This window comes from Halictus rubicundus, chromosome 8 (genome assembly GCF_050948215.1).
Source record: "Halictus rubicundus isolate RS-2024b chromosome 8, iyHalRubi1_principal, whole genome shotgun sequence".
NCBI lineage: Eukaryota > Metazoa > Arthropoda > Insecta > Hymenoptera > Halictidae > Halictus > Halictus rubicundus.
The window spans coordinates 11,706,208-11,733,207 of NC_135156.1; the positions used below are offsets into that span (position 1 = coordinate 11,706,208).

General features: G+C 39.7%; 2 protein-coding genes across 14 annotated transcripts in view; one reads left to right on the forward strand and one right to left on the reverse strand.

Annotated features, from left to right (window-relative positions):
* Dh31-r (Diuretic hormone 31 Receptor) overlaps nt 1-21,592 on the forward strand; it is a 147,042-nt gene extending 125,450 nt beyond the window's left edge. For 6 of the 12 annotated variants that reach the window (XM_076791486.1, XM_076791485.1, XM_076791487.1 and 3 more), the window contains 8 exons: nt 9,198-9,304; nt 14,110-14,201; nt 15,011-15,137; nt 15,903-16,129; nt 18,765-18,935; nt 19,231-19,354; nt 20,061-20,102; nt 20,199-21,592. In XM_076791486.1, the coding sequence (XP_076647601.1) occupies nt 9,198-9,304; nt 14,110-14,201; nt 15,011-15,137; nt 15,903-16,129; nt 18,765-18,935; nt 19,231-19,354; nt 20,061-20,102; nt 20,199-20,285 (977 nt within the window). In that variant the 3' untranslated portion in view covers nt 20,286-21,592. The remainder of the gene's footprint in view (nt 1-9,197; nt 9,305-14,109; nt 14,202-15,010; nt 15,138-15,902; nt 16,130-18,764; nt 18,936-19,230; nt 19,355-20,060; nt 20,103-20,198) is intronic. The other 6 variants (XM_076791488.1, XM_076791491.1, XM_076791489.1 and 3 more) reach the window with 1 other exon arrangement.
* A 2,853-nt stretch (nt 21,593-24,445) lies between these two features.
* Nucleotides 24,446-26,871, reverse strand: LOC143356091 (transmembrane protein 19). Of its 2 annotated transcripts, none has more exons than XM_076791500.1 (7): nt 26,599-26,871; nt 26,272-26,452; nt 26,092-26,202; nt 25,572-25,859; nt 25,372-25,476; nt 25,079-25,294; nt 24,446-25,002 (listed from the first exon to the last, which is right to left on the reverse strand). In XM_076791500.1, the coding sequence occupies exons 2-7, from the start codon at nt 26,402-26,404 to the stop codon at nt 24,848-24,850; spliced, it is 1,008 nt and encodes a 335-aa protein (XP_076647615.1). In that variant the 5' UTR covers nt 26,405-26,452; nt 26,599-26,871; the 3' UTR covers nt 24,446-24,847. The 2 variants fall into 2 exon arrangements, with proteins under 2 accessions (XP_076647615.1, XP_076647616.1); XM_076791501.1 differs by lacking the exon at nt 26,599-26,871 and adding an exon at nt 26,577-26,595.
* Between the last annotated feature and the right edge of the window lie 129 nt (nt 26,872-27,000).

A 27,000-nucleotide genomic window follows, 5' to 3' on the forward strand; every position in this document is an offset into this window, starting at 1 on the left:
CAACGTAATTTATTTGCCGGCAATCGTTGCTCGCGTCGTACTGTTAAATATTTATCACCGTTATTGTATTATTTACACGCCAAACGAGCCGGACTGTAATTCGTCGCTAAAACGCTCATCCTCTGATATTTGCATGCTTTTTTAAAGCCCCAGTTCCATTGTCTGCTTGAATATTTTACCCTTATTAAGTGTAAACTGCGGATGCAGTGCGGGTCAACGTTTTTTTAGCAGATTGGCGACGGTCGAACATTAAAATTACGCAAAACCGTTTGTGGTCAGACGGTTGCAATCCAATATCTAGGCGTACCTGTAGCGCTGAATCTGACGGAAAACTAATTTCGCGATGCAAATCGAAGCGTACCGGTTTCTGAATTGCGTTTTAACTAACCCGTTCCGTTCCTCCTGTAAAATTTCACCCGGGAAAAGTCGAATTCTACTTTCGTTTCATTAAAAGAGGCAACTCCTCCGATCGTATAAAGTTACGACGCCGAAAAAATTCAGCTGGAGAAAAAGGAAGTTAGGGTGGGAAAAATGTGAAGGAGGACTGGTTTGAACCTGGTAGCCATACCGAATTTCTACCGGGATTGCTCAAATTCCGATAAAGGCGATTATCCAAGATCGATGCCGACATTATTTTCCTATTAAATGCCATCGGGCCGATCCGACGTGGACGCAATAATACGAATATCCGCTAATAGCAAAATAGAGCACCAATTTGTTTAATTTCCCTGGCCAAGATAGTTAGATTGATTCGCGAGATCAAATCGCGGGATTACAGTGGTTTTTAATGAAATCGAGAATTTAAAGTTAAAAAGAAGGGAAATCATTTCATAAATGAAAAATTAAAATGGGAACCTCGTGCTCGACGTAATTTAAGAATTAAATTTAAACCCTGATGGAATTGTGTAAATCCTTTTATTGATCTCTAGCAGAAAGAGTGTAACAAAAACAGTGGAATTTATCTTGCAATTTAATTTGTATATCTCACAGGAGTGTGTTAAATTTCTATTCTTTTTAGCTGTTTTAATTGCAATACGAAATTTTAATATTTAAAATTAGACACGTGAATAAAACTTCTCTTATCCGTATCTTCAGGAAATTCGAGTGTTTTTCAGAATTACCGGTCCTGTATCTCGGGAAACGTTTCTTCGAGCTCTCAATTCCCAAAATAGTCTCTCGCCGGGGAAAAATGGACGCGTTCGAGGAACCGTTACCGACTCGATAAGCTACAATAAAACCTCGCGGTTGGTCCGAAAACGAAAAACAAATCGCAACAGCACCTACCACGAGTTCCCAAGCAGAAAAATCGGAGGGACACTGGCGGAAAGGCAAGTGTGCGGCATTAATGTGTTTGATCGGTAAGCAAACCGAGCTGAGGTTCGCCGGATGGCCGTTCGTCGCCTAGCGATTTTTCGACCTTTCACCATTTTATTTTTCCACTCCGCTGTTAGGATAGTAACGACTTCGTTCGACAGCACTTCGTGCACTTTTTCTCTCATTTGAACTGCCATTTTAATTGCATTTGCAAACTCTCGGCGAACCTTCGCGATCGAAAGAGTGAAAGAGTTGGACAAAAACTGGTCGAACGGAGTTGACGCGAGAATCCTATTTTACAATTTAAAACGGAAACACCGTTCGCAGATGCAAGCGAGATAGTAACCGTTGCTTTTCACGTTTATTTTTGGCACGGCCCTTTCGTTTCGTTAATTCGCGTAATTGCCGATTTACGGCGTTCCAGCGGCCACCATCTTGTTGCGATGACTTTTCTACGATTACGAAAAAATCGCGCGAACTTTACTGTTATTTTTCCACAAATCTTCGTGGAAGCAGAGTGCACTACTTAAAAAGTAGCGATAATATATATAATTAATTGTTAGTTTAATATTAACTGAAAATATTCATTTATTTTACCTACTTCGTACGTTTGTCGAACATTTTGGAAACGTAACTATGTTTTCCTAACCCTAATTTTACTCTCCTGTTCGAAAAGGAAAATGTAATCTCGTTTTTACCGCAACGGTCTTCCATGGTGTAAAGAATGGTCGCCATTATGGTTGGTCACGAAACGTTACTGGACTTTCGTAGTTGGGGGAGAGGATTTAGAATTGACGCAATTGTTGGCATTGTTGCACCTTATTCCCCTTCGAGCTTCTTCACCGTCCATTTTTTCAAAGACACAACACTCGCGCTCGAGTGTTTTCGTAGAATTAGGAAATTCATTTACACAGCTCGTTCATTATGATGAGCTCTAACCAGATTAAATACGCTTTCTAGTGGGTACCTCTTCGAACAACCGCGCCTGAAAAACACTGTTGGATCAACTTTTCCCGGCTGTGCGGCTTTAATCGACGAGAGTAATCGTGAATGCCAATTGTAAAACCCTTTCCTCCATTCTCCGCTTCTCAACTGCGACGCTAAGCGATCCAGAATCCCGAAGTAGATCGTAAGTTGAACAGTAATGTGCCGTCGGTGTAAGTGAATCGGGAACGATCGCAAACGCTGGAAGAAAGGGGATCGATTCCTAAAGGGTTATCATCTTTTCGGCAATAGTCAAAATCAACTTCGACTTTTAAATTATCAGTGAAACTAGAAAACTATAAAATCTAAATGGTACACTCTGCCAGAAGGAGCCTTGCATGGAAACGATCACACGTTTCGCAGTGTCATGTAATTTTCATTCTCTTTTTTTTTTCTTAATAGGAATTATACGGTTACAGAGTTCTGCAGTTAAATGTTTCGACAACGAAAGTAGTATTCTTGTCTTCCACTATTACGGCTGTCAGTTCGCACGGCAATTAAAGCTTGAAGTAAACACATGAAGTGGTCATCCTTCATTTTTTCGATGACTCGTGGATTCGTGTAAGAAAATGAACATCACGTCTAACACCTTGCATCATACAGAAGTACGTCTGAACGGAGTTAAAGTGTTGACCGACGTGAGAAGCAACGTCACCTGGCAATCAAAGTAATTATTGAACAGTACATTCGACAAATTATTCAAAGATTCGTCCAGGGAAGTCTCTGCGAGAACGTGTTCGATTAAAATCTGTAAGCTACGGGGGAGTTAGAAAGATCACTAAATTGCTTATTATTAAAAAGCTACACATCAACAAAAACGAACACTGCCTTTATTCGATATTTACCACAATTCCTCGTCGACGAAATAAATTTCGCCCTCGACCCAATTCTCCGCAAGCAACCCACGAAAACAGAAGTTCGCAGAAAGGTCCGCCGCAGTCTGGTAATCGCCATGATGAATCTCGGCTGTCCAGTTTCCGTTCCATAAAACAAATTCCTCGAATTTTTCAGAATTTCTATGAGTATTCGGCGATCAACGTGTTAACTCGCGGAGCGTGGTTAAGCGTCGAAAGAGCAGATATTTGCCGGGATTAGGGGTAACAAAAAGTGAATTTAATCGGGCCGCGGGTATTTCAAATTGAAAAACCCAGTGGAATGACGGGGATAGTATGTGCATTTAACGAACCCGGACGCCAAATCCCTGGTGAAATTGATTTCCACGGGGGCGGAACCGGGGGGTTCTGGCGAGCGATCCTCCCAGGGACGAAAGGAATCCTCATAAAGGGATAGTCCTCGATAACAATCGAGATTCGACCCTGAACGGTTTGTTGGACACTTCAGCGACGTTGTACCAGCCGGAGAACTGACACTTGGGTATTTGTTTCGGTGCTGTGTGCGCTCCGCTGTTGATACACGTCGACACCCTATCGATTTCGGGGCACGAGAGAGTTGCCCGATGCTTTGCGACAACGTGCCCTAAAGTGCCTCGGAACTTCATACACACGGCCGCAAACTTAAACTTTGAACTTTCCGCCGCTGACCAACCGAGCCAACTCCATTTCTCGATCGGCCCAGGCTCGCTTTAACTCCCCTAACAGGATAAGAACATGGTTTCTTCGTTAAATCAATTCAATTACTCTTTTTGGATCTTGACACTTGATTGCCCTTTGCAGACATCTCTCCGTTACAATCTCTTAGCAGGATCAATTTCTTATCGGGCATTATTCGCAGTCTTCTATCTAACCCTTCAATTTATTTCGCTTGTAACTATCGAAAGACATTATTTTATGAAATGGTATATGCACAATATATTATACACTTTATCAGAAAAACATTTTTTAAAATCAGTGAACAGTGAATTACTCGCATTGAAGCTTGGAGTTGTGGCGCATTCTCGCCGAAATCTGCAAGATTATATAAAAAAAAGTTAAAAATTTCTGGGTTGCCAAGGTGAAGTTTAACTTGATTGAACAATAGTAAATTAATCTGAAAAGTGAAACCCTTCGGATCTAAGGCGTCAATTTTTCAAGCACTCCTTCGCCAAGAATTGAATGAAAAACAGAAAAAGATTCCTTAAATTATTGAATTTATTATATTAAATTGTAGTGCTAATAATCACGCCGCTTAAATATATTCGTACGAAGTTATTTCAGTTTTGAAGGTTCAGAATCCATTCTTTTTTTGTAAATAATACCCTAAATATAGTAAAAAAAAATATATATAAAACAGGGAAAGTATTAAATATACTAATGTGCTGTGAGTTTATAAAATATTATTTAGATGATTACGTTGGTGTGACGTTTTCGGCATTGTATTGGAGCGGGTCGCCAAAATTCAAAAAGGAAAATGAAAGTTGTCGAGTGGCTTCAGATTTTGAATAGGCCGTTGCGTGGTTGCTCTTAGAATTTCACGTGAGTGCTCTCGGAAGCTGCTTTTCAAACGCTTTACGAGTCTCCGAACGATTTTTTCTGTTTTTTTTTTTGCACCTTAACGTACCTCGTCCTGAATCGTGACACTGATCGATGCCACGCATTCTCCGTTTCAAAGGTGAACGTAAGCTTTGTAACTGGAATTCGATCGACACAGATTTCGTCGGTTACGATGCAATATTGCGTAACTTTGCTGGATGATACACGTAATCTTTAGGATCAAATGGTGGACGCGTTGAATGGAACGTTTCCAAATAGCAACAATCTGTAGCGATAAAATACATACTTTTAACTCAACGCGCCGAAATTTCCAACAATCGACATTCCACTTGTTGCTCGAGATATTATGTATAGTGAATGCAAAAAATATTTGAACATAAAGTTTCTGATTCTCGTTGAATCGACGATATTTGACCTGTTGTAATTTCGTAAAAAGCAATCGTAGATCGACAAACTTCGACTCGTTTTGAAGCTTGAAGATTCTAATTTCGCGCACCATTATTCATTTTCCTCCAAGATTTTTTTTTTTTGAAGACCCATTTTTCCTCAAAAATGCTATAAACTCAAATACTTTCTACATTCACCGTACGCATTGTTAGCGTTGCATTATACATAACCTGGCGTTTCCCTGCGAAATTTAAAACGGATTAATCGCCAGCGTAAAACTGCGAGTGTCTCCTAGTCACGCGGAGCCACAAATTAATGATTTCCATCCAGGATTTAATTAAACCGAAAACACAGTGAAGCATATTAGTAAAGTTATTTCTCACGGTCGCGAAGTTTGTGAAGCTTCTGTAACCTGCTCGTTACAAGCTTCTTTATTTCCGGGCATTTGTTGCAGGTGGCAATTGCACGGTGCACCGGCGCATAAAATTTTATAAAATTTACAATATAAAATTATAATAATTAAAAGAGAATTTCGAACGTCTAGTCGGAGAAGTTTTACGCCAATTTCACGAGACTGATATGAATGGTTTCCGAAGCTGTGTGTATCCGAATAGTATAGTTCGCAGAAGTAGTGTGAGTTCACGTTCCGCGGATTTATTTCCGTTTCCCTTTATATCGGGATTTGAAGCGGACGTTTCCTAGCAAATAACTAAGCCATAAATTATAATAACTTTGCTAAACATTTTACTCCGTTGCGCTGCAATTCGATGCACTCGTTGGAAGCACGGGATGGAAAGTAAAGCACGATTGGTCGGATTAAACTGTGGAAATGCAGCTTCCGAAGGCTATTTAGCTCGACTATTTTTCAGGGACGTATGCCAAGAGGAACCTAAAAAGGAAAGAAGTAGAAGAGAGAGGATTAAGCTCGGTGGACTGTACTTATTCACAATAAAATGTCGGCCGTTGTCCGAAGCAGCGGGGAGCTTGCAGGAAAAACGCATAGGAGTTCAAGGAAAGAGCAGCAAAATAAAATCAAACGGTTTCCCTTTGAATCGCGAGCGTCTTCAAACGGGCTTAATGCGTCCGATCGATATTTCCCGCGCTTTTCATGCGCGGACATGCACGAGCCTTCGAGCCGACAGAAATCCGTCGTTCGAGAACATATTTATCCGCGATTGTCGCGAAAATTTCGCATCTTTCCCGGCAACACCGGGTCGCGAGGAGATACGTACACCACAAGCGTGCATGTTGCGATCGAACGTGATTCGCCAAGCCAATTTAGAATCCCGTACGGCGCGACATGTGAGCACATTTCGTACGATTCTCTCTACCCGTTCCGCAGCGAATTCTTGAATATGCCGTGAAACAAAGAGACACGAACACAATGATATTGTCGCGTTGCATTTCCCTGGTAGCAGGAATGCTATTTTACAGTCTAGACTGTCTGCGACGCGGCCGCGGTCGCAGATTTTACGGTAACGTGACGCGATTATGTTCGGAAACCACCCCCGGAAGTATCAATTACATTTTTCTAGTTCGAGAGAATTTGACAACTCTCCTGCATTTTATATTACACTGCTATCTTTGCCAATTTTCCGCGCAACGATACGTTCCGAAGAAACTACCCCCAAATGGACGATTTCATTTTTCTATTTCAGGAAAAATTTATTTTTATTGAGGACATTGTCTGTCGACGATTATCTCATAATTCTTTTAAATTTATGATCCACAGAGATCAGAGGAGAAGTTTTCGTGGTACCAAGAACGATATTTTTGGCAATAACACGAATTCTAGTCCGAAAACCCAAAATTGTGTTTTTCTTTTCCACACGAATTTTAGTTTCATTTCATTCATTGTCTACGCGACCCAACGACTGTACAGAATCTTGTTCTGTTGAATCTTGAATCTTGTTCTTGGTCTTATCGAAGGATAGTTCTCAGCATGGAAAACAGATGTGATGTAAAGCTTCTCAACTTCCTCAGCAGCTTCTTGCAGATCTGCTCGAGTCGGGCATCGGATCTTACGTGATACGCTGTTTGAATTACCGTTGTCATGAATAGGAAGTACATGATTAACACCCGCGGCTTATCATTCCAAAAGGCGACGCAGCTTGTTGCACGCACGAAATACAAGATGCACAATACTTCCAGAACATCGATAGAAAGTAGTATCAAGACAAACGAAATTCTGAGAACATTGCTCGATGAAACTAAGGAAAAGAATAAAAGAATACTCATTCGAGGGTGTTTACGTTTTGGACGAGCACGTTAACGTTCGCACTCTTTTACAGCGGAGGTCTTTATTTAACAGAAGGGTAAAAAGTTTTCAATTTTCGGCGCTCGTCGCTGCTTCCCTCGGACTCCATGGTGTGACATTTATTGCGAAAGCGAACGTGATCTACGGTGCTCGCTGTTCTTCGTACACCCCCATATACCACCCCCATTTGCCCACCTTGCTCTCCCAACCACCCTATTGAAAATGCACAGGGAACGACGAGTCCAGGGTGCTCCGTTGGTCCCGTTTTACCATTTGTTCCTGTTTTATGCGAAAACAAGTGGCTCGAAACGAATCTGCGTTTCATAAAATACAGGCGAGTCGGCGGCCATCTTTAAAATTTATTTTATGCATTTGTGACAAAAATGGATTGCTCCAGTACAGAACTGTAAAGACATTAAGAAAATTTAGTGGTTTTTCTTTTATTTTGTTTTGAATTCTTTTCGGATCACATACAGGAGATTGTAGGTTAGAAAATGTACCGAACTCATTTTGTAATGTTTTCCTTATACGGCGATTGCATATTGAATAAACACAAAGATTTTTTGGAGAACGAATGAAATATAAATAGAACGGTTTAATCGATAACGAATATAATATTTGATTTGTTTATTTATTTGGAAATTGCTGTATCTTAAAATATTCGCTTGGGATTTTACATCGAATAATTTTTACTCCATTTTTCTTTGTTCCACTGTATTTAATCCACTTGGATGCAAACCTGCAAAACGTACAATTTCTGTAATACAATATAAAATTCACATCGAATAATTTTTAATCCTTTCCCATTGTTCGTATGAATATTCATAATGGAAAATCGCTTCGCCATTTAAAAGATAGATATATATTTTAATTGTTTCACCGTATTGTGTGCAATCGGATGCAAATCTCCGGTTTCCACAGTCTCTTCGTGCATGAATTGTAGCCTCGCACTTTGTTTCCGTGCGACGTGAAAATAAGACGGCGATTAAAACGATCGGGAATTAAAATGCGAAGGAAACGCCTTTTTTGGCGCTCGGAATAGTCATACTTCATTTAATTAACCGCGCGGACGCTGACATTATTTCCGTATCGCTGCCAACTAAAATATTATCTTTGGAAACAACATCGCTGTCGCGGCTTACAACTTCTCTTCCCGGGGAGCACAAGTTTTCCCCATCGTGCAGTCTCCGATTACTTTTCCACCGCCCCCGAACGACTGCAATAGTTTCGCTTTGTTGGGCACGGCAAAGAAACTATTAAACAAAGCACGGGTAATCCTGCCCGCTACGTTACAAAGACTGTGAACCGAAAACCGTGACGAATTTCATCCATTTTTCTTCGCCGGCTGGCTTCCACTTTTGATGCTTTTACCCCTTAAACTTTTTTATACTGAAATCTCGTTAGCTTCCACTCTCGGGCGTTTTAATACTCTTAATCTATTTATTAGACTTTTAACGTGATACACGAATTACTGCGTCGACATGTGTGCGAAAACGTACCGATGTCTCGTGCACGGACACTATACTTTTTAATTAATCGACGCACGTCAGCGTGTCGAGTACCAAATTTCGTGACGGAACTTTTCCGATTTCAATTATATTTTTGCGAGACCTTTACCAACACACTCGTCATAATTTTCTGATTAAAATGAGACCAAACACGACGCTGTTTCGATCGTATTTGCTCGTTTAATTCGCGATAACCTCGATTATCCGAACCGATGGTATCCCAATCGAATTATACAATTTTAAGGTAGAATTCGAAGTGCGACGAACTTAGAACTTGTTCTGTGATTATTTACGTTTATAAATATTTGATTGTTTCAGTAATGGCGCACAAATACTGCGACTCGAATGGTACCTGGTTTCGACATCCAGCGTCCAATCAAGTCTGGAGCAATTACACGACGTGCGTCAACTTGAAAGATCTCAGTGTAAGTGTAATTCATTTGTAAAATGAGGTAAACTATGACGAAATTTGCGCGAGTACTTTCGATGGGAAAATTCGCGAACGGAGAGACATATACCGTTGTCCGGAATAAAACGCAGGCTAGGTACTGTCAGTTCACAGAAAACGATATGGCAAAAAATGCTGACGTTTTTCGGCCACGAAGGCACTGGAAAAATTCAACAGACGCCGCCGCGCCTCGCGCAGATTCATCGTTTTATTTTCGTGTCGGAGTTCTAATTTGCCGTAGCCGACCATAAATTCCGCGTTTGTATCGGGATATTTATGCCATTTGAATACTTTCGAAAGCGAAAAGTCTCTCTAGCGAAAAAATCGAAGGTCCTCGGTGCCGGACGAACAGATTTTTAATCCGCTTTGATTGTTCCCGGATTGCCGTCCCTAAATAACGGCCTAGTCGCGAAATGGAAAATTCTGCGCCGATGAGCTTTCACATTTGCCCTGGGATCTGTATGTAGATACCCCCTATCGATATTATTACTCGGCTAAATAAAATACTAATATTACCGTGTTGCGTGTAAACGTTCCGTCGCGCGCGATTGCGGATATAATTAGCGAGAAACAGAGACTCATTAAGCTAGAAACAACTAATCTTATTACGGTCTTTCCGATAGAAACTGGATTATGCGAAATTGGTTTTCTACGGCGCGATAAATCATTTAGTTCTCTGGAAGATTTTTTCAGCGACATTTTCTGGACGTTTATTCGCTGATAATAGACATTTTATACGTTTGCGATATAAGAAGACACGCTGTATTTTGTAAAAATGTAAAATTAGTAGTTGGCTTAAGCAACTATTTTAGCTGCAGCAGAGTTTAATTAGTAGACAAAGGATTTCATGTACGTTACAGAAGGTCATTTGGGTTCAGAATGATATTCTAGGTCACTGCGTTTATGAACGATGACATCCTTTCCCTTATAACGTAAAAGGGACATACCGTGCACCCTTATAGAGTTTTATACTCCCCTCACTGAATCGAGGGACCAACAGGCTCGCATATGCGTTTTACCACGGTGCATAATAAAAGCTACATCTTAAATATTTACTTGAATATATGTGTACCTATATCAAGATACCATAAGAAGAAGAATAAGTTAAAATAAAATGCAGAACTGTGCAAACCATAAAAAAGTAGATACAGAAATCTGAAATTCTTTAATACACGATAATGCACTGTCTAAAATGTCAGGAACAGACATGTAGGAAAGAATGGAGTAAAACGGTGGGAAATGACTTTTTGATGTTCCACGAGCGCAAGAATTTAATTGGTAACGTTTCAGCAGTTTATCGCGTCAAAGCTTTCTCTCGTTTCCTGAAGTTACTAATTTTACAGTTTCGTTATTACTACCTTTTAAACTCGTTCCTAAAGTTAACAAGCAGCTGCGGAATAATTTCGTTATCATTACTGCTGTTGTTTCTAACTTCTTTTATGCGATTATGAGAAAAATGGACGGGAAAAATTTGAAACGGTGAAAACTCCAAAAGAATTACGTCTCAACATCATTTTAAAAAGAAAATTTCGTTCCTTTGTCTTTCAATTGGAGACAGTTTTTATTTTCGGTCAATTTAACGTTTCTATAAAAAGAGAATATCTTCAAAATCAAACTGTTAAAAAGAATTTAATGATCTTCGCAAGAGAAACGGCAATAAAACAGTACCTGATATTTTTCGATGTGAATATTGTTAACAATGTTCTAACAATACGTAACAAAGCACACGTGGAAGTATATTTCAGTATCAGTGAACGTCGAAAACGAGAGTAATACAGATGCACAGACCAATTTACTCCAGTACATGTTTTTTACAACTTCCGTATCAGTTCCGCCATCAATACCATACAAATCGACATCGTTAAAAGTTGCCATTTTAATAGAAAAAATGTGAAAACCGTAGATGCATATTCAGGAAAAAATATCTCGTAACTTCGTCCGACGCACCATAACCGACGAGAAGGAAGACCGATAGAATACTTGGGATGGAGCAAAATGGCGGCGAAGCCTGTTCCGCTTCATCATCGAGGATACTGCAAGGGTATTGCTTGAAACATTAAAATATATATCCTCATAACTGTTACATACACTTATAGCTGAAAGAACGTTCTCCAACATTATATAATCAGTTTTAGCTAACTGATCATCTAAAAATAGATATACTATAGTTCCTTGCAAATGATGCAAACAATTTTTATCTCGCACAAAGATCAGTCTAGTTATAAAACATTCATTTCCCTCTCTATTCAAATCTCTCTCAAAGGAAACTGCGTTAATTATGGTAACGTATATTCGTGCCCAAAATGAAATCCGAACATTTAGGAATGTACGTCTCAAATTGAATCGATTTTGGACCACTGCGGAAGCAGCGATAACTTTCCGAACAGCAATGAATCATCGAGAGCCGGATGAAATGTCAATGAGAAGTGTCATCGATTCCCGCGGAGATCAATGAAATTTCTATGGGGGGGGGGGGGACAAAGGGACACGGGCGAATGTAATTAGACGCCGCGGAAGTCGACGCGAAGTTCATCTAACTAGTGGTCGCCGCAGCGGTATAACTTCCGGTTGGTATTAATACGATTGTCCGAGCGTGGAAGCCTCTCGCTTTCCATTACACGATAATCGAAGTTCACCATTGTACGGCCGATTGTTCCCCGTCGTTTTTGACGGCGCTAATACCGCGAATTGAAACCGGGAACAAGCCGGAATTGCAACATTGTTCCGGACACCGGCGAGGCGGACAGTTCGACGAACATTATCGTTTTCCGCACCGCGAGGCTCGCTCCGACGCGGATTATGTTTAGCCCTTACACGGCCCTCGCAAATTCCCCCGGAAGAGTAGAGTCTGGCGGACTCGAAGACTGGATATTTATTTTCAATACTTCCATACTATGGCAGCATAACTTCTGAAATAGTTCAGAAACTATTAGATAGAGTTCCTGATGCAAAAGGATACCACATGTACACTGACAGATACTATACCAGCATCCCTTTAGCGGAAAAATTGCTAAAGATGAATTGTCATCTTACAGGCACCATAAACGTTAATCGCAAAGGCGTACCGACACAAATAAAAAAACCAAAATTTCCAACAAGAAAAACAGTTGCATACAAGAGGAATAACAATACGCTTCTTGCATGGAAAGACAAACGAATTATTACGATGCTCACTAATTGTTACAACACCCAACTACAATCTTCCCAGGACGGAATAAAATCATAGGACAATATGTGTATTCACGAGCGTTTAGTTCGAGGGTATAAATTAAACTAAAGTTCGCAGCACGTTTAATAGTCATTTATTTCCCCTTTTGCGTTCCTAATTTAGTGGCGCACGGAAAATATAGGATTAAAGGAGTTAAGTAGCCCTTAGGTTCGTGCAGGGCAACGAATAGCGACCATTTAAACTACGCGAACATAGTATTTTGTTGCTGTCTGTCGACGGCGCGGCGCCGAGATTGTACATACGCAGAACTTTCGATATCCGGAGATTACACAATGCCTATGTAGAGCTCATGCATTATTCACCAGCTCGCAGCAGCGCACAATGGTCGATATAACATCTCCGAAGAATTTTTCATAGCATCGAGCAATTTTTAATATAGTGCCGTCTCGTTCTGCATACTCCATTACCCGGAAACTAATTCCACAGTGTCGTCGAATACCACCGTGTGTTATTCAATGTTTTTAAATTCATGATGATGAGATTTTTTTAAGTTAAGAAGGGACTACACGTGACGAGCTAAAGGTCAGAAAGTTGGAGACAGAAGAATAGAAGGATCAGCACTGACCTGTAGTAAAGCTCCTTTCTGTAGGAGTTCTGTAACAAACTTTAGCACTAAAACTTCACTTATTTACTTTGTAATTACGTTTCTTCCGAAGATGCTACTAAGGCTCAAGAACTTAGCCCGAAAGAAAATATGTTCTTTGAATTATGCGTGGGTAATGTTTACCATAATTTCATTACTTATTTTATATTTGTCTGCACCGGTATTTTCAACACTGTTTCAATTTTGTCAAATTATTTTGATTCGTCGAATTTCTCATTCCTCAATCCACCTTTTTTATTAAATTGTTTCTGTCTTAAATTGCATATGTATTTTACTTTTACGTACTATTACGAGATGGTCTTTTCCGAAGGTACATTTAACAAGGTAATGGAACAAAATCGTACAAAGATAGAACAATTTAGTGGATGGATGTAGGGGAAATGCATTTTACGGGGATATAAGAATGAAAACTATATGATCCCTTAAAGGAACTTCGATAACCCTCAGGTGTCGGTACGCCTGCGAATAAAACAAATTTTATAGCCCCCTATTTTCTCATTTGTGCGCTGCAATTCTGTGCTCGCTGAAGGGCGTTCTGTGAACGCTGAGAGGAAATCGAACGTTTCCTTCGCGAAATGTGATAAATTAGGTGTTTAAAACTCTCTGCTAAAGTGTATTAAAAGTGTATTATACCAATTAGAAAATTAGAAGAAGTTATCCTTGGAAGAATTGTTTTTTAAGAATTGAACGTATTACGATTTAGAGATTATTTTACAGTCGAAACGTTATTATTACTATTACTTTAAGCAAAAACAAGGTGAAATATGCAAAATATTACTATAATATTTACTACAATAGAGAACTCGTGTAATCTCTCCTCGCGAAAAATCAAAGTGGTAAAATTAGTGTATTAGCGCAGACACGTCCGTGGAACACGATTGATTTCGTTTGAAGCTCACCCTCGTGAGCTTGTATAATCCTATAATATAGCAATTAATTTTGATTCCAGTGGCAGCAGGGGATTAATGGAATTTACGAAGCCGGATACTCGATATCGCTCCTAGCTCTGCTACTCTCATTGGGTATTCTCACGTATTTCCGGTGAGTCGATCGTAATTTCTGACGTCTTCGCGAAAACCGATCTAGAAATCGAACACATTGTAATACCAATGATCATTGTCCCGGCTATGATATAATTTCAGAATCGTTCTGAAAAATTTTTAGATTTTCTATTTGATGTAATTCTACTACGAGAATGTTCCAGTAACAATTTTGAAGATGCAAGCCTCAAGAAATACTTTGTCCTACACATTGTATCAGAAATAATAGAGTTTTAGGCTAAACTTCAGCTTAGCAACCCAGGAATTTTAAACTTTTTTTTATGTAATCCTGTAGATTTTGGCGAGAAAATGCCAAAAATCCAAGTTTCAATGTGAGGAATTGAACATAGCAGCGCCCTTACCCGTCAAACACGTATAACTTTTGAACCAATGAATTCCTCGCATTAAAACTTCGATTTCTGACACATTCTCGTCGAAATCTACAGGATTATATAAAAAAATGTTAAAAATTTCTGGGTTGCTAAAGTGAAGTTTAACCCAGTTGTATATTCCAACAATGTTTGTATTTTCTGTTCAACATAATTCCAATATAAAAGAAGAGTGCAGATAATCTTAACAAATATATTGAATTATTTCACACGAGTGGCTGTTCAGAGGACAATACAATATAAAACTGTTGTGTTTGCTCAGAGGAAGAACAGCCTAGCAATTATTTAATTTATCTTTTCTCTTCTGAAATTGCGGATAAGCTCTTTATCCGAGTGAATGCACTCGTCCTAAACAGACCTATCTCCGAATCCCAGAAAAAGGATTTGCCATTGTTTATTTATTATTCCCTGGTGAATACAGGTCGCTGAAGTGCGCGAGGATCACTCTCCATATGAACCTGTTCGCCTCGTTCGCTGTGAACAACGCTCTCTGGCTCCTGTGGTACAGGTGCATCGTCGCAAACACGGATTTACTGTTAAACAATGGGGTACGTGCAACGACATTGTCATGTTAAACGCTCCCCGTGTCTTACCAAGTAATTCCTCGTTGAGATATCGCCGGACCGCCGATTTTATGCATTCGTTTCGTCCAATGTTTCACAGTCAAATGCATCAAAAAGAACAATAATGCTCATCGAAACCGCAGCATCGTTCGCAACGAACTATTTCAGACCGTTTCGGTATCCCGGTCGATAAATTTTATATTCCCCTTGGCCGTCCGCTGTTTTTCGCCATTGATCTCCTCCATGGTTTTTCCGAGCCCTTTTACAATGAACGACGAGCTAACATCCATTTACGAAGAGTCCACCCAATATATTCAATTTATCAGCTTTGTGTATACGCTTTGCCAGCGAGTAAATTGAATAGATATTTTGCTCTTCCGTTTGCTGGTTTATTAGACTAAATAGAAAATCAATGTGTGTTCACCATGTTTTAAAAATTTTTGTGGTAGAGATCATAATTTTTTCGGATTCTTTCTGCACGATTATGAGACTGCAGATCTCCGTACATCTGCAGGATATGTAAATTTCTAAAGTACTAGAGACCGGTGCGCGTTAATAGAAGTAATCGCGCTTTTGGTCCCAAGAGATCATTTGGCCGTCGAAAGAAATGTTCCCCGGTTTTAGTTTTTGCGGGGCCAACTGCAAAAATGGGAGTTCGCGCGAAGGCATTCGCTGGTCACCGCGGCAGCAGCAGCTGCGAGAAGGACAAAACTGGACGGCTAAAGCCGAATTTGATATTTACGTTTACAGGTAACGTGCCGGCTCTTGCACATTATCCTCCACTACTTTTTGCTCACTAATTACGCCTGGATGTTGTGCGAGGGTTTTTACCTTCACACGCTGCTCGTCAGTGCTTTCACCAGCGAGCACAAGCTGGTGAAGTGGCTGGTAGCGCTAGGATGGCTGGTCCCCGCGGTTTTCGTCACGATTTATGCAAGCTTGAGGGCGCTAAGCGACGATCCTGCGGACACCGAACAGTAAGTACCCTAAACGCGGATTATAACTTGCGAAAACATTCGCCCCTTCCCGTTTCGAAAACACGCTTGCAAGAAAATATGCGCTTCGCACAACGTTCTTCCGCTAAAGCTCTGCAAGCTGCATAAACTGGGCAATTCGAATCTAAATACAGAAAAGCCTCGATCTAAGCCCAATCCTCGGGTCCGTGCTGTGACACAGATCGTGTAGGGCTACTATTTTCTCGTGACCGTCAATTAAACCACAGTCCAAATTACATCGTATTTGGTATCATTTTCACACTAGATTTACGGAGCACTAAAAATGACTATTTTACATTTCCTTATAAAAATAACATGAACATATCTATCAAAATCTGTAGCCATTTTTTTAATAATATATACCTAAAGAAATCAATTTGTTAAATAATTCCTCGTGGATCCATGTTTGCAATGTCAATATTCGTGAATTAAAAATATTAGAATCCGTTAATCAGAAAAATGCCACAAATAAGTTGGCGAAAGTCCCGTAAAAAAATACTGAAAAATGGAGAAGTTTTGTAATTGGATTAGTAGTGGTTCACACCGATATACCTGACCCGGTATCGAATTACGCATCATGTTTACACTGCTAGGGTTACCCCCCTCCCAGGGGAGGGGATAGGCGAACAGATCGTGTAGCTCCGTTCGGCTTAGATCAAGGCTTTACTGTAATTTTAAGCGTGAAACTGGTAATAGTTATTACTAGACTGTGGATTCTATCTGGAGAAAATTTATACAGAATTTTAGAAAGGTCCTAGCGTGATACTTCGCGATCCGAGTAAACACTGTACCACTAAGTGTCAAAGGTTTTTATTCTTCGAGCATAGAGCCGCCGAAAACACAGTGGCTTTTGAAAAGAGATTTCACTGCCGCGTCGACATTTGAAATTTGGATTTCGACCCCTTTTCCATTACGTCCGATCTTCTCGTCTTGTTTTTGAATTTCAAGTTTCGGCCGCTTAGCGGCGGAAGGCATTTAAATTCCTGCGGGATCTGAGCACAGCGGGAAGTCGGGACGAGCACGCGTGTATTTGCGTTCGTCTTTAAAAATTCAACGTCAACCTCTCCGGCCGGGATCGAGGTATTTGTTCGTCGGGGAACGTCGATCGATTTCCAAATAACATTAAGCTTCGCGGTTGCCGTTGCCGACTCGATCAACTCCCGCGGAACGTTCTCGATTTTCCACTGGATTCGCCAAAAATTTACTGCTTCGAAATCGTCGAATCGACGCAAGGATAAAAATTATTTCGCGACGGAATTTCGAGAATTATTAGCGCGCTCGGTTAATATACGGGAAAAACAGAAGTACGTTTTTCAACCATGACAGGAACACAATAAGATTGATAGCGCCGGGACCACCCGATATAAATGCTCGCCTGGCATACCGACACAAGGGAAGTAAACGGGAACAAAAACAATGTGCAAACACTCTATCCTATATTCGGGCGGATTTAATGAAAAAATAATAAACAACGCCAGTCGATACCAAACTTCCTCCCGAAAAAAAGGTACAAGAAATATTCCCGCGGCAACAAAACAAGATTCCTCTCTCTCTCTCTCTCTCTCTCTCTCTCTCTCTCTTTCTCGGAAATGCGAAGCAAAATAAATACCGGTGGATCGTGAGATTATTTCCAGGTGTTGGTAAATCTGAAAATTACAAAATAAGTTGAAGCATGAAAAGGATGTTGTAACAGAAATATGAACAACAAGGAATATCGATGGACGAGTAGTTTTAGTGAAGCCATGATGTATTCATCTATTTATTTACGCGATTATGCAAATCCCACCGATTATATAATGATACTGTTTGCCGTCACTCTGGCGCGCGGCACGTGACCAAGAGGAAGTTTATCCGCGCAACTTCCGGCGGAAGTGTCGGTACGTGGGCGCATCGTCGTTAGGGAAAATCGTCGTCGCGGTGCATTAATCGCGAAACAGCTCACGAAACCCCGAGGGAACCGCAACACCATGGCCGTCATCGTGGGGCGCAGTATCGACCGACCGGGTCCCATTGACTTCCTTTGCACGGGGGTGGTTGCAAACGGTCTCGGAGGCGGACACGACAATGACACCCGGTGCATCTCGTGCAGCTCGTACCGGTGGGTGCAGCACGTGCAACGAACCGGAGGATCAAAACCGAGGCAATTGGTTTATCGTTGCCTAGCTTGATGACAGCTCCGAAATCCGTGACGAACAAAGGGGCCTCGCCGGTGTTGAATTAATGAACACCAAAACGAACCCCGCCACAGACACCGCAGACACTGTCGGCAAAGTGATTCCGATTTTTCGGAGATCGCGCAATTGGTCCCACCGGATCTCGGCTGGATCGAAAATCTGCTTCCCATTAGCTGAACGAAATAATGAAGTAACGAGTAACAGGATAATTGAATTGAAAAGGACAGAACAACAAGCATTTCGCCGCCGATTTCTGCCGGAAAATCTGCATAATGCAAAGTGTGCACACAGCCCTAGTTTAGTCAATTTGAAAGAGTGTAACGCTGGCCCCCTACAGTAGGAATTTTCTTTTGAAAAGTCTTTTTAAGTGGCGGTTGAAAGTTTCACGTTGTAACGAGGCGGGTTCTGTTCAAACTTATCCTATGCATCGATAATGATCGCAGGTGTTGGATCAGCGAGGGCAACTACATGAATGCGCTGGTCTATCCAGTCTGCGTCTCCACCGTTCTGAATATGCTGTTCCTCATCAACATTGTGCGGGTTCTGCTGATGAAGTTGAGGGCAGGGCCTACAATCGGTACGCAGCCATCGAGGTCCATACGACAAGCGTTTAGGTGACTATACGTAATTCTATTAACTGCACCGCGGAGGTTTATGCAAATTCCCCTGTCGACGGACTATTTCATAAAGATCAGAATTACCGAGGAATTTTGTAATGATTTTAAATGCACGGTGTTCGACCACAGGTGGGAGAAAATTTAAGGGGTGATTCTCCAAGATAATATAAGACGAAAAGTAATTTAAAAAATTGCGATCTCGGCTTCGTTTATTAGTTATTATCGATTAAGAATCCGCCTAAAATGCGGCAACCCGACCAACAGAGTCGAGATTTAACACGCTCTTTTGCAGAGCGACGATGCTGCTGGTACCTCTTCTAGGCTTACATTATTTGGTCATCCCCTTCAGACCGCCGAAGAATCATCCGTGGGAGCAGTTTTATGAGGTTCTTTCGGCAATCACGGCCTCTTTCCAGGTGAGCTTTCGAACACTTTCCAAGAGATTACTTGCACATTTCATAAAATATTTATTGGCTAGACCGCGGATCTTTATGCCGAAATAAAATTCTTCTGCGTCGATCGCAGGGATCGCAGATCAAATAAAAATTGATTTCTTCCCTTAAACGATTTTATTATCCGCAAAATTTATCCGTTTATAAAATTTATAATAAATTCTCCGCGAATTTATTCATTATTTCTAACAAATAAAAATACACTGTCAAAAATACCGCCAATCGCGTTCTATGCATTTGTCTCATCTCACGAAGCAATAAATAAATATCCAATACGGGGGATAAACGACTGGAATTGAAACAAAGTTACAATTAATCGATTGCGAGAACTACGAACTACTTTGTACATGTAATATGTAGATCGAAAATTATACAAAAATCCCGAATTTTTTTACGTTCGTACTATTTTGTGTTTCGTTTAAAGAATTAAATATTTAAACGATACAAACTTAAAGACTTCAGAGACAAAAGAATATGCGTAGATTTCAAACTCTGAACAACCGGCCATTGTTTCACGAACACCGTGATAAAGTGTAGAGTTTGATATACAAGTTCCAGTTATTTGCTAATCAAATTCAGACAATCAAATTTACCAGAATTTAACGGGAAGCGAAGTTAAACATTATTAGGTAGTTAGCGTTATGGTTCTGAATTAGTTTTGCTTCTACAGGGCCTCTGCGTCGCCACTTTATTCTGTTTCTGCAACGGCGAGGTGAGTCAACGAAATTCCGGTCGGTCGTGAGATTGCTAATTAACCAAAACGCGTGCTACGGATATTTTCATTAATAAAACGACGTTCATGCTGCAGGTAATAGCGCAATTCAAGAGGAAATGGGAAGGCAATATTCTTCTGCGAAATCGGACCAATTCTTGCACGGCGGCCTCCGTGTTGTAATGAACGGAACACTTCGTTTCTTAACGTAACTTTCACATATAAATACTGTATAATAAACGAACGAAAGATCTAAATAACGATACTACTTCACAGAACTACATCTGCACACGCTCTACACTCTGCATGATTCTCCTTCGCGTCACAATTCACCCTCGCGCCTCTAAACGGGGTGCAATTGTTTCAGGTTCTAACTGCGTGATCAGAGTGGTTACAGAAAAATGTCAGAGGAGAAAGATGAATGGTTCGAACAGTACTATATTCTTAGGGCCACACTTCTTTTTTAGAAGTTCAATGGCTCATGTGCATTCAACAATTGCATTATCTTTTAAACAGTTGGATTTCTCTCGTAATTCTACGTAAGAAAGTATTGGGATATTGCACCCTAGCACGTACACCGTTGCACTTCTAAAGAAAACATGGCCGTACGGGTGTAAGTGCTTTTCGAACCGTTCAGGTTTCTCCTCTGACATTTTTCTGAAACAATTGCGTGGGCCACCCTGTATTATTCTTCGCGCGAACCCACACGCGCATTTATTCTCACCGGCAAGTTCGCGTAGGACATAGAGCATTCACGGCTCCGTAGAAATGAAAACGTCTTAATGAAAGTCATCTGCACGTTGCACATGTTCTTCCATTCGTTCCGCATTTGTGTCGCTCTACCACCGATCCGTGCTCATAAATATTCATGTCGCACTGACACAGCTTTATCATCGATGTCACGTGTGGCATCGACCTACGCTTCGAAAATGGCGAGAACGGTGTTTCACACGTGTACCGTTGACTCGAACCGTTCCGTTTCCGTTTTTACTTTCTACGTTTATTAGAAGGTACCTATATGCGCACGATATTCGAAAGTATAGATCGTTGCTCGTTAAGCTTTGAAATTTTATCTTAACTTATTTTAGCCGGTAAGCGTTGACACCGTGAGATTTTATTAGGAAAAATATTGTATATGTTGTGACCGGTACACCTAAACGTTACAATATCGCCGAATGTTCTCGGAATTATATTAGAAATCTGGACTCTGTGAGTCGTGAACGAAATATGAAAAACGACTGTGTCCTACAACGTAATAAATCATAGAGGTTGCTTTGTGCATAGCGCTCTACGTTTTAATTATACTTTCGCTCTGTCGAGCGCACGTTACAGAACACCTCCCCGTATATTTTCGAAATCCATGGATTTGCGTCGGCGAGATCGAACCCATGAGACAGTCCAGCCATTATGAATGTCCGCATGGCTACGCAAAAATGTTTTCGAAAATGTAACTGTTACATAGAAATTCGGTCGCTCAAACTCACCGACAATTTCGCCATTTCATCGAAACCGTTCCATTTCGCTATCTATCAGACGGGGAAGTGACTTTGAGCGGTTACTGTAACGTGAAAGAGAGTCGCCGCGTACTCTCATCATTTTCACCACTTCACTTCCCATCTCTTCGCGTTTCACTCGTATCTTTTAGTCCTTTCTACGCAAAGGCGCGACCATAATTGGGTCGACGAACAAATTGTCGCGAGAGATCGAACTGCTTAATTGAGACGATTCTCCGCTTTTTTTTTTTTTTTTGCTCGGATTTTCGGTGTTACTTTATCAATCGTAATATATTCAGGAGGGCAATCTTCTTTTAGAATATGCACCACCGTGACAGAGTATATTCATTTTCTTTTTGATCCCCGACGCGGATACTTGCAAAGGAAACGGTATATTCTAGTAAAAATTATTCTTATAATTGTAGAAAATATTCTTCTATTGAATGAAAAGGTAAACGAGAAAAAAATAAAATTGTAACTATTCTATACACGGCTTCGACGTTCGACGGAAAATTACATTCAACAGTACGCATACTGTATGTTCACCATATGAAATCATTGCGTGCAGAAGAATGCTAAACAAACAAAGGGGTTTGTGAATCCTATAAACGAGGCAATCAGCATCGGTAAATCCCATATTCAGTTGCTATTCAAGGAGATAGAGATAGAGCGGTACCGATGAATATTGAATCGCTTAATCAGAGTCGAAAACACAGCCTCGCCGGCAATCTGCCTTGAAGGTCCCTAATAAGGGTGTGAATAGAGGGTAGAGTCTCTCTTGTCGATTTCACCTTCGACCCAATTACGGTATCCTCGGCTCTAGGTCAGTCCCGGCTTAGTAGAAACCCGCGAATAGTCACTCGTTGCACGCGAAACGAACCCCGCGCGGCCTACACTCGCAAACCGATTATACGTTTGTACATGTACATATGCTGTCCATTCAGCGGTGGTTCTCACCCGAAAAGACATAGCACAGTCAAGAGCCATAGTAGCAATAGGTGCTATGCGGACTGAACAAGTCCGACGAAACCGATGCTAACAAGTCAACTCGACTCTTAGCACGTCCCGACATCAGTGAACGAACAACTAACAATTTAGCGTGTTTAAAATAAGAGGGGGGGGGGGCGAGAACTGGATCACCTGGACGGGAAGCAAACTATGCAACTGGTCGCTACCAATAGTGTCAACAATCACGCTCGTCTGCTCATCAAGGCCAAGGGACCGTTGGACAACTGCCAGCAGACGCAGTGTTGATGGCCATCCCGCGGACGTGACACAAGCGAATGGCGACCGGACGTAAATGAATGGCATGATCCAGAGAAACGACAGAAATTGGTGGACTAAACTACGATTCTGGGGGTTCTAAAAAGATGTTGTTAAAGATTAAGATTGAAACTGTCGATTGACCATCGACGACTATCTCTCGTCGTGGTAAAATGGTGACATCGGTAGATAAGTATGGAGATGTAACAAGAGTATTTCAAAGACAATTCGGAATTTTGTGGAAAATCTATATGGTTTTTGTCATAGGGTCATTTAGTCGTATACGAATTAATTTCTAAACAAATTCTAAAAATGGTGACTTAAAGCCCCCGTAATTTCACATGGACTACAACATATTTCATTTAGAATAAAATCGCCGATGCTGACGTCAAAAAGTGATCGATATGGCATTTTGTTGCGTGGAACTCTTGAAATACTCTTGAGAACAATGAAACATTTGATATTTTTGCGATTGAGTTGAAAAGAAACTAAACATGAAAATAAAAAGTATTGCCACCCACCTATGTACAATACACTGTTGAATAACGTGTTTAATAAACGTGTTATGGTCAAGTTTGAGATAAGATATACATTGTACATATTTGAAAAAAGAAAAATAATGTTAAGCTAATTTATTGTAAAACATTGTATTAAATCTATTGCTATTGCTTCAAAAATTGATCGTCGAAGAACGAAGGCAATGTAATGATTTTTTCGCCTAGTTAATAACTCGATATTCCAAGTCCCATTTTATTTGTGCTTTTATAATATATTTGGTTCTTATATTGGTTAATATTGTAATCTGTAAACCAAATGCTTTTCATCGAACGCACACAACGTCTGGAAATAATTTAACAATTAATTGACTGCTAATTGGTACTTACATGGTAGGCGCAAACTTTCGGATTAAGCAATTTAACGATTACTAATTTATATGCATGTCGCCAAGCTATAAATAATGTAAAAATCGAGTAACATTCTTCGTTTCAAAAACGCATGTTACCCACAATGTATAAAATGAGAATTAAAATTCCTGTTATTTATAAATATACATTGTGAATCAGAAGTATTGTGTTACAATATTCAAATTACACGAATAAATATTTCAAAATAATAATTTTTTTAATACGAATAAAAATCACTGAAGAAATATTTCTTTCATTCGCTGACATGCATTTTTGAAATGGCTTTCACGCGTTTGCTCCTTATGTCCCATAATCCATCATGGTCGTGTTCTTTTAAATGTAATCAATTTCACCGGATACCAATTATTAAAGAATAATTGAGGATAAATTAATCAGACTAATTTTTATTAAAAAATAGGTTTTAATCGAATCGAAAATAGAAAACGAGAGAAACGAAATCAAAATTAGAGAATAAGAAAATACATTTCCCGGCATCCTCTCATATATGCTTAATTATTTTTCTGTTCCTATTCTTGATTTTTGAACCAAACAAAATTACAGCGAAATTGCTTTGAAAGAACACACCGTCTGTTCAACCAGAAGAACAAATAAAACAGTTTGTCATATCAAGTGCGTCATGCAATTTTTATACAAAACGACTCTGTAAAAAACATGTCGAAAATGTATTTAAGTTTGTTAATATGGGTAAACATACAAGAAAATGTACATATATAAAGGTTTTTCATTCATACTAATAATAAAATTCATTTCACCATTCTCAGATTAACATTCGAAAGAAAGTAGTTTCACCGCCTTAAATATATTTGTAATTTAATTCTAAAGAACAGGAGATTCTTCAATAATATATTGTAAATAAAAATAACAAATATTTTAACAGTGTCCTTAATAAAATTATTTTAGTCTTCATTAATACATACTATTAAGAGGACGGTTTACTAACCCCAGGAAGCGTAAATTAAAATATCACTTTTCTTTTTAACAACACGAATCCCCATTTTTAAGTCGTAATCATAAATTACAATATGTAAAGAGAATAAAACAAATTTAGACAAATGAGATTTTTTTAAGGCCAAATTAAATTTGCTATTTTCGGTAAGGTAAATGCTACGATGACGCTTGACAGAAGATTGACACTGTGATTGTCCAAAATTTGTCTACCGCAAATGTATCTCACTCGTTTCCCAGGACGTTCTACCACTAATCCGTTCTCGTTAATTCCTGCGGCAAAGAAGCAAGATTTTTAATGTTATTTTTTAGTATAGTACATTATTCGATACGGTAGAACAAAATTTACCAGAATATTGTAAAGTAGCTCCCAAAATGGAATCTACGATGCTCCCAAGGAGACCTCCAAAACATCCAACAAGAATTACTGGCCATTGTGGTGCAGCTAATTGAAGTACAGCCGAGTCTACAGTATACAGTACGGTAAAGTAATAAAACAAACCCACTGTCAAACCGCCGAGCGCAGAAACCAAAAGACCTACCCAGGAGACACCACCATTTGTTCCTGTTAACAAAAAAAGAGTATTATATTTTACTTGAGTTTTAAGAACTATGTATTTTTATAATTTCACACATATTTACCTCTTGGTACTCTCTTTCCTGTAGTAATTAAGAAAGGATCGCTACTACCAATAACTGTTGCAATTTCTGAAGCCCAAGTATCTCCATTGCAACACGCGAAAGCTCCTACATTACGATGATTACAAGAAATGGAAATGTTACTCCAGACAATAGTTAAAAATTCTATTTAAACTGTAATTTCTTCTTTTCTATACACACACCTAGAATACCGATTGACAACCAGGAACTCCTGTAATACTTATCAAAGTCTACAGGGTGTTCTCCACAGCCAACATCCAATAGGTACAAAAGTGCCAACTGTGTTGCCATACCGCCATTGCATAAAACTTGAATCCAATTTCTTTGACCACCTTCCTTATAGTCTGCTTCAAGTTTTCTTTTTTTGTGGGCACGAAACTTTGTTGCCTTGGAAGATGTAACAAAGAATGTGAAAAGACAAGCCAGATGAACATAACTTGTGAGTGTCAGAATAAAACCCACAAAAAATCCTGCAATATAATATTCTGTTACTATGGGTAGAACGTACAAAACTTCTCGAAGTGAAACTTTCTCAGAACAACCACTGCATCTTGTCTGAATAGTAAAATGTATTTTAAAACGCTTTTGTGTATGTCGTTATTCTTTCTTTTAAATCGACAAGGCTTTCTTTTTGCATAAAACATGTAATTGCATTACAACAAATATTTCTTTTGCTGGATGATCTAAAGAACATTTTTTTACCAAGAATAGCGCCAGTAATATCCAGACTTTTTTTTCTGAAGCCCCAAAACGCCATAAAAGTGGGAAGTGCGACGACAGTCAACCACCTCCATGGTGATATTACTAAGTGCTCTGAAAGTAAGAAGGTTATGTAAATCAAAACAATCAAATAGGCTGAATCAAAGTAAGCTGCATTTGTACCTTCGAAGTGGTTATCGGAGTCTGGATGAAATGTTGAGTAAACTACGTTTACGATCCAAAAAAGCATTGAAATTGGAATCGCACAGGCACTAATAAGAACCGGCACCAACACGCGAGATCGTTCCTTCTCCATTTTTGTCAACGAAAATATATTTTACTTGATAAATTGTCATAAATATATCTGCAAATGCTAAGTTTCATTCAATTGACTCGATAATTGAATTTGATTCGTAATATAAAAGATGTGTGAAAGAGTATCGTTCGTCCACAAGAAGGGGACACACAGAAAGTTATCCTTTACATACATAGGTATCTATGCCACATCACCTGATATCCCTAATCCCTACTTCGCGCAAAATCTACAAAAGAACCATTTTTTTTCATATCTTTATACGTATATGTGATATCTGTTTACATTTATGCAAATTAATCACTGTCGGCTATAGGATACATGATAGCGGTCTATCAGTGATTATTAAAGAAAAAAATTACTGTATGATTGTTTTTACTGTTTCTTTTTAGATAAGACAACATTTAAGCGATCGTGGGATTGCTACAAAATTTCATTATCATTGTAAATACAGAGATTAACCCTTAACTGCCCTTAACCAGCCGTCATCGCCTCGCAGTTTCTAAACTGCTCTTTACAAATATTGCAATTTACAAGAGAGGAAATGAGAGTGCTCAACAGTTTCGGTATAGTGCTGCACCAAGCAGATTATGTGAACA

What these genes read in the sequence shown, in the direction of transcription:
- LOC143356091 (XM_076791500.1), bottom strand. Translation starts at nt 26,404, where the DNA reads ATGGAGAAGGAACGATCTCGCGTGTTGGTGCCGGTTCTTATTAGTGCC. An exon ending in TATTACTGGCGCTATTCTTG is followed by an intron (nt 25,860 to 26,091) that starts GTAAAAAAATGT and finishes ATTATATTGCAG; the next exon opens with GATTTTTTGTGGGTTTTATT. An exon ending in AGGAAAGAGAGTACCAAGAG is followed by an intron (nt 25,295 to 25,371) that starts GTAAATATGTGT and finishes TTTTGTTAACAG; the next exon opens with GAACAAATGGTGGTGTCTCC.